This window comes from Anopheles aquasalis, chromosome 2, assembly GCF_943734665.1.
Source record: "Anopheles aquasalis chromosome 2, idAnoAquaMG_Q_19, whole genome shotgun sequence".
NCBI classification, from domain to species: Eukaryota; Metazoa; Arthropoda; class Insecta; order Diptera; family Culicidae; genus Anopheles; species Anopheles aquasalis.
This window is the reverse complement of record NC_064877.1, coordinates 14,355,001-14,365,000: the sequence shown is the minus strand read 5'-3', so window position 1 is coordinate 14,365,000 and position 10,000 is coordinate 14,355,001. Positions and strand designations below refer to the sequence as shown.

The following is a 10,000-nucleotide window of genomic DNA, read 5'->3' as shown; positions in this document are numbered from 1 at the left end:
CATTTTAGTCAATGGTAAATTCCTGTTGAATTTCAATTGGTTGCCCATTTCCTCATGTTTTTTTTTTAAATTGCAATCGTTTAACCTACTTGCTCATGTCGTTGTTGATGTTTTCTAGTTATAGTAATATTAGTGCTCCATTTCTCCGATTTATTCATTTTTCATCTTTCACGTTGGGTCATCGTTTTGTCTCCACTATTTCGATTATTTCTTTAAAATCTATCGTGTGTCTAATTTAGTTCACCCATTTTCATAATATTTATATGCAAAATCACTAACTACTTACCATTGTTAATGTTTTACAGACACAACACTAGTCTTTACGCACGTGTCCAACGTCACCGGTGGGGGTCATTCGCCCACGGTACCCACTTCCGCACGCATCTTCCCTGCACTCCCCTCGGATGATCACTCGGACAGCAGCGGCGATGGGATGGTCGGAGCATCAACCGATCTAACGGGAGCCACCACGACCAATGGGTGTTGCGATCAGCACCCGCTGACGGACTCTTCACCCGGCAGTTCTCCACCGGCGGCGTCTCATCTTCATCCTCATCACCATCATCATGCGACGACGGGCAATGGTAGCAGCACCAACCCATCATCTCAACCGTCTGCTTCCGCTTCTGGAGCTTCATCGTACCACACTCATTTCCCACTGCATCATCATCACCATCATCACCACCATCATCATCATCCTCACGGGCAGCACTACCATCACCAGCCCGGCCGATATCAGGCAACGGCGCTACCGAATGGTGTTGGTTCTCTCGTATCATCTGCCCAACCCGCGCCAGCAATAGTAGCTTCATCTGATAGCACAGCGTCGACAGCGATCGGTAGCGACAGTCAGCGTGGTCCTCCACCGCTACCACCTAAACCCAAAATCCTTCCAATAAAACCCTCCAACTGGGGCCATCATAGCACGGGTGTTAATGGTGGTGGTGGGCCCACCGCATCGTTCGCCAGTGGGCACGATGGTCACTCGACCGGTAATCAGAGCTCGCAGCACCAACAGCAGCAGCAGTCTAGTAGTAATCAGTCACCGCCAGGTAATGGTGCCGGTAGCACAAATGGTTTAGGGTTAGGCACGAAAAACAACATAATGACCGCGTCTTCGTCTTCGTCCTCGTCCTCCTCGTCGTCATCGACGACGGGACGGCGAGTGATGACAAACGGAGGCAGCGGGGAAAGTGTGTCGACAGGATCATCGTCCGCATCGTCGGCAGCTGTGATCAGTTCCACGGTGGCGCAAGCTAGAAGTGTCTACTTTGATCAGGGTAACAGCAGCTTTGTGTAAAGAAGGAGCAGAACTTAGTAGACAAGGGAAGCAAGAACAAGCAAAGGAGTGTGTGCAATGCAAAGCGAAAGTAGTCTTTAGTTTAGCGGAATTGGCCGAGAAAGTGACACGGTCACACACTCCACTCCACGGTGTGAAGTGTAGGACCTTTTTAAAAGTGATCTAGCGGTGTGATTTGAAAGGATAAGTAATTTATTCATTGGTGTACGAGCGGCACAGAAGCAGCACCGACCATCATTTTCGCCCGTGTAAATAGGGAGTGGCGAGTAATTGACCCCGCGTCGTCAGTCACGATTCGATAAATCTAGCATAAATATGGTTTGATATTACGTCCCTGCGTATCGATTAATAATGTCCGAAAACCCAAAAAGCCAATCAAACATCCGATTACGGTTCACTTTTATTACCTTCATACGACTAATAATGCATTATCTGTAACGATTAAAAACATGCATCCTTCCACTTCCCTAGGCCGAGACGGCGGTTGCCTCGGACTTGCCATCCTCCTTTGCCGCTACAACATCCTTCGTCTCGACTGCTTCAGCCTGCTCAGGCGCTGGTGGTGGTTCATCGTCAACGCGATACGTAATGTAGGCGGGTGCCTTCGGTGGCATCCACTCGGGGATAATTTTCTCGTGCAATCGCCACACACCGTACTCGTTGGCCAGATGCTTCTCGAACACCACGTACTCCAGGCAATCTTTCTCGATCGTCTCGCTACCGTGCATGAGCCGGCCGAAGCGATCGTAGATGGCCAGCAGCTGTTGACTGTGGAATCGTACCGTAACCTGAGCGAAGATGTTCTCCTTAGTAATGACATCGGTACAGCGGGCATGTACGACGCGTGGTGGCTCGAGCGACTTGATGAACTGCCAGTGAATCGTTTTGTCCGCCACGTTGTGCATCAGCTCAGGGTAGGCCCGCTCGGTGACGATCTCCCGTAGCTTGTACTTGTTTTTCTCGCACATCGTTTGATGGGCCTGAATGTAGATATCTTGCGCCTGGGAGGCGAAATCACGCGCATCAAAATCCTCGTCGTAGCTCCGTATCTTGCGAATGGCCATCATGGATTTAGTTTTCTTCTCCAGCTGCTCGATCGCTTGCTTGGCGCCTTCTTTAGAAATTGCCGACATCCGGCCATCCCCTTCCGGTGGTACGTACGGTTCAAACACACCACCCGTGCAGCTGATGTAGAACGGACGTTCGAGCCAGGGTCGTGGCGGTAGAATTCCGCGCTCCTTCATGCGCGTCTTGATCTGCTCCTGAGTCAAATCTTCCGGCCGCTCGTTCAGATTCGGAATGTCGATCTTGATGAACTTGGCTTTACGCAACCGCTTCCACTTCGGGTCCCAGTGTTTGGTGCGCCGGTGCCGCACCTGCTGCTGCTGCTGATTGATGATGGAGCCATTCTGGAGGCACGGAGCGAGCAGACCACTCGATGGGAGCTACAAAACAAAGAATTGGTGAGTGTAAGTGGAACCAAATGATGGTAATTTCTGTAAAATACCTGCAAAAACCGGATTGCTGATCGTCCAGCAGCGGCGAGGGCCATGTTTTCTTCTTCTTCTATGTTTTCTACGAATCAAAACAACACACCGACTGTCAACGATTCGATTAGACAAGAAAGGCGAACACACGCAACAATAATTCAAGAAAAAATGGCTAAAGATTTTCCAACTTCCGGTAAATTAAATAGAAATACATAAAACGATGATCTCGATCTTTCATTGATTCTCAGAGAGGAAATTGTGCTTATAATTGTCGATATTTTTCCAATCAATTCTTTAAATTTAACATAAATTTGCGGGAAAGCAAACTCATCTAGATATATGAATCGGTTTGGTGTTGGGAATCGGGTTAAACCGATGGAAATGCTTCATGGGCATCGCGAGTTGACGTCCTGTCAGGCGGTGCTGGTTTCCGTCTTTTCTGCATCTGTGCCTCGTGGAAGGAGGACATATCTGTGTCTGAAGATGGTAAGGATTATCCTAATTAGTACGTTTCCCTGTAAAACCCGCGTGTGTTTCATACTTTCCCTTGTACATTGAACTTAGTTGCGTTGAATACAGTAGAAGTTCAATTGTGTTATTTGTTAGAACGTTGAAAAATCAATCGTTCTTTCCGGACTGAACGTACGCTGTTGGCACCCTAACCTCCAAAGTGTTCCGATGAAGTGCGTTGCTCTCTGGAGTGGAAATTCCTCCCTGTTTTAAACATTTTGTCTCAAGTGATTTTAAATGCGATGGGCCTTCAGTAGTTCAAATTTCGTTTTCCTCGTCGCATTATAAAATTCGCCCTGCCCCCCGCCACGTGTGAATCGTGTATCCTCTCTAACCTCACAATTACCCTTCTTTCCTTCCAGTCTCATCGTAAATTCTCAGCGCCTCGCCATGGTTCCATGGCGTTCTACCCGAAGAAGCGTGCTTCTCGTCACCAGGGTAGAATAAAGGCGTTCCCCAAGGATGACCCGACCAAGCCGGTCCATCTGACGGCGTTCCTGGCCTACAAGGCCGGTATGACGCACGTCGTGCGTGAAGCCGATCGTCCGGGTTCAAGTAAGTGTTCAAACAAAGTTAAGCGAGGGGCGGATACAATATTGTGACGCGCTTTAAATGATGATTATATTATGTTTACGGTTATTTCTGAATAATCCTTGATTACAAACCAGTTTAGAACTAGGGCTGTCTGACTACAGCGCGTCACTAATTAACAAACCATCCAAGAGCCCTTGTGATGTATCGGGAAACACATTGCTAATTGGAAATGCATTTCGCTCTTTTCTCCTTCACAGAGATCAACAAGAAGGAGGTGCTGGAGGCCGTCACTATCCTGGAGACGCCTCCGATCGTGGTCGTCGGTGCCGTCGGCTACATCGAAACTCCGTTCGGACCGCGTGCTCTGTGCAACGTCTGGGCCCAGCATTTATCCGAGGAGTGCCGTCGTCGTTTCTACAAGAACTGGTAAGTCAATCGAATAGAAGGGGGCGATATATTTTGTAGCTAACGAAAGCGTTACCAGCGAAGAAGGTAAAGATAGTATGATGAAGCTTTTCTTGCCCTGCAAGATGTCTGAACCTTTCCTGTTCGATAACTTCTACTGCTGCTTTCCTTCTGATTTATCTTTACCGACGCGGTTGTTAGTGGTTCAACGCTTTCGTAGCCTTACTAGATTCGAGAAAGGAACAGCATTAATCGTAGCAACCACGTATAGACCATTCTAACCATAAACCATCACAGCTCTTCGATCGTTAGAAGAGAGCTTTATCATTTGGTCATGTGAGCCAAGTACTCTGGTGAATCGGAAAAGTTTTCCGATGTTTCCGAGAATACTCACTGGCGACCATGCCAAGGGAGCATGATGTCCTCCGCTCTTGCTGTCCAGGATGTGGCACACACTTAGGCCCTGCAAACCACGTGGTCTGCGTGCTGCAGTGGCTGTTGCTACTTATCCTGACAGAAGAAGAGGCCGGCACCCTGTTTTCTGTCTCCTTCATATCGAATGCGTTCCTGGATTTTGCTTCATTCTGGCGACTGGCTGGCTGGCTGATGTTGGGATGCTTCGGTTCGGTCACGACCACACCACTAGCCCACCATCTTCTTGTGCCCAAAAGCCGTTGAGTATCATCTGTGGTTTTCTTTAACCTTTCGCAATCATAAAGGCACTCGGCCAAGAAGAAGGCTTTCACCAAGGCCTCGAAGAAGTGGACCGACGATCTGGGCAAGAAGTCGATCGAGGATACGTTCAAGAAGATGATCCGCTACTGCAAGTTCATCCGTGTCATCGCTCACTCGCAGGTAAGCAGCAACACCTCGATATATATTCGATTAGCTTCGCTCCCCTTTATCTTATTGCACTGTAAAGCGACATAATGTTACCTCCAGGGTATCGATTTCGGTCGGTATCCGCTAACGACGGGGGCCGGTCCTGGTAGTTCAATCCATGGCTGTTCCTCGGTGTCGCAGAGTAAATCGCTCCGCCCCGAGAGGGGATCGTGTGGTGATGAACGGTATATTCCTTGACCTTCGTTGTACCTTCGCTCTTTGGGTGATGATCACGGAGATAAACCATACTGTTCACAGTCCTCTCTTAATACAAAATGCTAGAACACTACTACAAAACATAAAATTTACTTACGAAAACACATCTTTAATCCATCTATCTTTATTTCTCACTTTCAATAGATCCGTATGGTGAAGCAGGGCCAGAAGAAGGCACACATCATCGAGATCCAGCTGAACGGTGGCTCGGTTGAGGATAAGGTTAACTGGGTGAAGGAGCACCTGGAGAAGCCGATTCCGGTGTCGCAGGTGTTCTCGCAGGACGAGATGATCGATTGCGTAGCCGTCACCAAGGGTAAGGGCTTCAAGGGTGTGACCAGCCGTTGGCACACGAAGAAGCTGCCGCGCAAGACACACAAGGGTCTGCGTAAGGTCGCTTGTATCGGTGCGTGGCATCCGTCCCGTGTCGCCTTCACCGTTGCCCGTGCTGGTCAGAAGGGTTACCATCACCGTACCGAGCTGAACAAGAAGATCTACCGCATTGGAGCCGGAATTCACTCCAAGGATGGCAAGGTAAGCATTAAACGACGACCTCTCCCATCCCTCCTCTTTCCTGTGGTACTGACTCAGCGTTGGATGCATTTCAATGATGAAAACCGTTATGTAGCCGACATCATTTTAATACTACAAAACGGGATGAAACACAATGTGTACATAATGATAGGACTGATGCAAATGACTCCAACTTTTTACAGTCCCCATGATCCCTCCTGGTCTTCACATACAGTTTTTCGGAATCTAATGTGTGTCTCTTTTGCATTTTATTTTCTAGATTGTCAAGAACAGCGGTAGCACCGAGTATGATAACACCGAGAAGACCGTCACGCCGATGGGTGGCTTCCCGTTCTACGGCGAGATCAACCAGGACTTCCTGATGCTGAAGGGTTGCTGCATCGGTGCCAAGCGCCGTGTCATCACGCTGCGCAAGTCGCTGCTGGTTCACACCAAGCGGTCGGCGCTCGAGCAGATCAAGCTCAAGTTCATCGATACCTCGTCGAAGATCGGCCATGGTCGCTTCCAGACGCCGGCTGACAAGCGCGCCTACTACGGTGTGCTCAAGAAGGATCGCATCCGCGAGGAGAAGGCTCAGGCCGCCGCTGCCGCTGCTGCTGCTGCCGCCGCCAAGCCATCGGCTTAAAAAGGGAGAAATGCGCGAGCATAAGGAGGAGGAGGAGGATGTGGAAAATGGAAGGAAGTTTGTGTGCTGCTTTTTCTATGAGGAGTAGTAGCGATTCCTCCTATTTGGATCATCGGATGATACGGTGAAGAAGAAAATCGTTCAAATATATATGCTCTACAGAGTGTTGAAAATGAACTCTAATAAGACTGGTGTAAGAAGAAAACGTGTTTTTGATGTGAACTTGGATCGAAGAAAGAAAATGAAGTGCGCCCTCTTGTTTAGTGGTCCAGTAAGTTGTAAAGCTCTCTGATGTTGGTTCGATCATCATCGTAGCAACCTGTTGTTCTCGTCTTTGCGCAGTGAGTCGTTAGCTAAAACCGAGTTGAGATGTTGTAGGGACCGAAAGCCTCTGCCAATGTTCCACCAGAACCAGAAACAATCGTCCAGGACTCGCGAACGAGCATCGTCGAGATTCCGATCGTCCTAGCAATTGTTTCGGCATCAAGAAGGGCTTCGAAGACTGCGGACTGCTCTTCCGGTTCATCGAAACCGTGAAGATTCCGTGCTTTGTGAATTTGTAAAATGTGAAGAGGTAAGTAGGGGCTACCATCATCGTTTCTATTTCTCACCTATTTCTAGACACACCATCCACGGTGATACAGTAAATTAGTAAACGGATGTTTTTTTGTTTATAATATTTATATATTTATATACTTGTTTGATGCGCCCCCTCGTTCGTTATGCTTGAAATATGAGTTTCTCATGTCGAATCAACGGCGTGTGGCGCCGCATCCTTTACAATCTTCCAAGAGCTTTCCAAAGGGTGATGGTTGTTTGGAGAAAGAGAGGGGGGGGGGGGGGGTACAGGGGGCGAGAGTGGTCATGAGTGTAGGGCCTGATGAATGCCTTTCGCTTCCGTTTCCATTCCGTTCCCTTCTCTTTTTCCTGCTTGTGCTTCAGTACCGTGTACCACACCAAATTTCCACCTTTTCCCACCTCCTCTCTAGTTACTAATTCACTCTTGTACTTAGGTTAGGTTTTTTTTTCTTATCTTTCTTCACGAAGGAGTCAAACACACACCATACACACGCGCGCGCGCACCACGGAAAAGAAAATGAGATAATCCTGTGGCACAGTAGCTCCTCCTACGTTAGCTTATCGCTTTTTATCTCTCTGACACACACAAGAACAGGTTGCTAGCCTAATTTTTTCTCCTACTATATGTACAAGGTGACCGCATCGCAATGTGAACACCCACCACCCTCTCTCATGTGTGTCTCTCTCCATCGTCGTTGGCCCGTTAGTGGCTCAATTTGTTCTCTATTTGTTCTTGAATTTTTGGCTAGGACAACGCTACATTTTTTTTTTGCTGCTGCTACTACTGCTATTTGGCTTTCTCTCCTCCTTCTGGGCAACCTGGAACACCAGCAATCTAGCCTAATAAACGGGGGAGGGTATCTAAGCATATTTCAATCACAAGGAGCATATGTAACGCATTAAAAAGGGATTCGGCGGTGGTGACGGGGAACCCAAGCTTTCGCATACTAGCACGCTTTGTCGGCCATCCACCGTATGGTCTCCCCATTCGTCCATCGTCCAGTGAGTTTTGTGAGCCCGAGCTCGTTTTCTTTTTTTATTCCCCGTTTTTAAAAAACCTAACTAAAACAAGCTATTCAAGGGATCCCTTAAACGCGACTGATAAAAGCTAAAACTGTACGAAAGAAGCAGATAAGGGTGTATAACTTACTAGCAAGCGCACCACGCGCATCCGCTCTCGAGGAGAACGATTGACATGGCTTGCTGCGCCCGTTGAACACAATACTTGTCGTTAATGGTGGACTGAGCGGCCTCATCAGCTCTGTGTGGGTCCTGTGGGTTGTGCAAGTTACCACCAGCACACACACCTAGGCGCCACATGAACAGCAACAGCAGCAAAATGTCCTGCTGATTGCTCTTGATTAAAGCTAAAAACAGCCCCATAAAATGATTGCTTTCACTTGTCCTTCGGGTGGTTTTCAATGAACCATATTCCACCTCGGGTGTATAGTTGTGTGTGCATGCGGCGCGTGTGTGTTGTTGCTATCTGTGTGCGCTTCCGTCTGTCCACCCACCTTCTCCCTAGCAGTAGGTAACTAGAAGTAAAGAGTAAGAGCAGTGCCTCTCACACTATTTGCTTATCATACGCACGCGGGGATCATACGGACTAAATGACCTTTTTCTTCAATGACCTCTTTTTTTCTCTACTGCTTCTACTTAAAAACTGCCTTGTGCCTAAGAGACGAGTTGAGTTTTCGTGTGGGTGTGCTATTCCTGTGCGTCTGCATTTTATGTGTATGAGGTGCGTGCGATAAAAGGGTTGAGTAACATTTGTTTGCTTCGTTCGCTTCCCAGCGGATCATGATCATATCGCATCATCCTCACACTACGAAAGACCTAGAAGAAGAGAGAGGAAGGAAGGGAGAGAGGAGATGGGGGAGGAGTAGCTGGCCACAAATAGACTCTAGTAGTTAATAGTTTTTTTTACGTCTTTTGTTTTGTTTTTTTTTGTTTTGTTTGTTTTTAATTAATTAGTACACGAGTATGAAGGTTGCTTCTTAAAATGGGATGCGCCGCGCGTCTCTTTCATTATTCGAACATCGAGAGTTTCCGTGTGAGTAAGTACTGCTCTGCTAGTAGTGATTTTGATGGTGTTGGGTGGTGGTGGTGATGAGTACACTTTTTTTTTTGCTAAACCACCTTGTTGGCACCTTGCCTTTGAGCCATCCATTGGAAACATAAAAGGGGGGCAAAGTAGCGGTAGACGAGAGACGTCCACATCCCTCAAACATCGAGTCATCGGTGGGGGTGATACTAAGGGATGCGTAGCCTTTTCGGGCCTGCTAGAGGGACGTGCGCTATAGGTGCACAGCGATTCCGGGCTCGTGTGGGAGCTCATGTTTGTTTGTTTCTCTTGGCTTGGCTATAAAACATACGAATACTTTGGCGCTAGACATTGCGATTCTGCCTATTCTGTTTAATCCGAGTTATCTGTTTGCATCCCCTCCTCCTCCTACTCCTCCTCCTCGCGCACCAGTGGCAGAACAACTAATATTGCTATAAATAGTAAATTCAAATCGTCTTCGCCCTGTACAAGCTCGCGCGCTCTGCACCTGTTGGTCTAGTGGTTGGATACGAACACAAATGAGCAACATACTAAAAAGTCCAACAACAGGAGCGAGACACAAGCGTGTAATAATGATGGTTCTAACTTAAAATGTTGCTTTCCTCAAAGTCTATGTACGCGTGTGTATGTGTGCTGCGATTGTGTGTTTGTGCGTGCATGCCGTGATTACTATGTACAGCGGCGGGTGGTGCCGTCAACGATTTATCAATCGCATAAACCGTAACACAAAGGAGAGGGGGTTTCTGTAGTTCAAACGTGTTTGTAGTCTATTCGAGAGACAGTGAGAGAGAAAGAGAGACAGAAAAGAGGAAGAGAAGGAGGCAATTATCTACAATTGAAAACAGCAACACACAGACAGA

At 47.8% G+C, this 10,000-nt stretch overlaps 4 protein-coding genes and 1 non-coding gene across 7 annotated transcripts in view; 3 read left to right on the top strand and 2 right to left on the bottom strand.

Annotated features, from left to right (window-relative positions):
- LOC126570208 (regulator of G-protein signaling loco) overlaps positions 1 to 1,629 on the top strand; it is a 39,496-nt gene extending 37,867 nt beyond the window's left edge. For both annotated transcript variants that reach the window (XM_050227791.1, XM_050227792.1), the window contains one exon: positions 306 to 1,629. In XM_050227791.1, the coding sequence (XP_050083748.1) occupies positions 306 to 1,300 (995 nt within the window). In that variant the 3' untranslated portion in view covers positions 1,301 to 1,629. The remainder of the gene's footprint in view (positions 1 to 305) is intronic.
- Positions 1,630 to 1,682: 53 nt separating this feature from the next.
- On the bottom strand, positions 1,683 to 2,865 carry LOC126570210 (probable 39S ribosomal protein L45, mitochondrial). The gene is made up of 2 exons (XM_050227795.1): positions 2,808 to 2,865; positions 1,683 to 2,745 (listed from the first exon to the last, which is right to left on the bottom strand). The coding sequence occupies exons 1-2, from the start codon at positions 2,850 to 2,852 to the stop codon at positions 1,768 to 1,770; spliced, it is 1,023 nt and encodes a 340-aa protein (XP_050083752.1). The 5' UTR covers positions 2,853 to 2,865; the 3' UTR covers positions 1,683 to 1,767.
- Positions 2,866 to 3,193: 328 nt separating this feature from the next.
- LOC126570209 (60S ribosomal protein L3) lies at positions 3,194 to 6,682 on the top strand. The gene is made up of 6 exons (XM_050227793.1): positions 3,194 to 3,276; positions 3,663 to 3,855; positions 4,092 to 4,260; positions 4,959 to 5,094; positions 5,482 to 5,871; positions 6,131 to 6,682. Exons 1-6 carry the CDS (start codon positions 3,274 to 3,276, stop codon positions 6,494 to 6,496), a joined length of 1,257 nt encoding a protein of 418 aa, XP_050083750.1. The 5' UTR covers positions 3,194 to 3,273; the 3' UTR covers positions 6,497 to 6,682.
- Positions 3,913 to 3,993, top strand: LOC126573682 (small nucleolar RNA U43). Its single transcript, XR_007608165.1, has one exon. It is a non-coding gene; the product is annotated as a small nucleolar RNA U43 (small nucleolar RNA).
- Positions 6,683 to 7,169: 487 nt separating the features above from the next.
- The window catches only part of LOC126580811 (G protein-coupled receptor kinase 2), a 56,698-nt gene continuing 53,867 nt past the window's right edge, over positions 7,170 to 10,000 (bottom strand). For both annotated transcript variants that reach the window (XM_050244075.1, XM_050244076.1), the window contains one exon: positions 7,170 to 10,000. This exon is cut by the window's right edge and continues 996 nt beyond it. The gene's annotated coding sequence lies outside the window, so the exon portion shown is untranslated.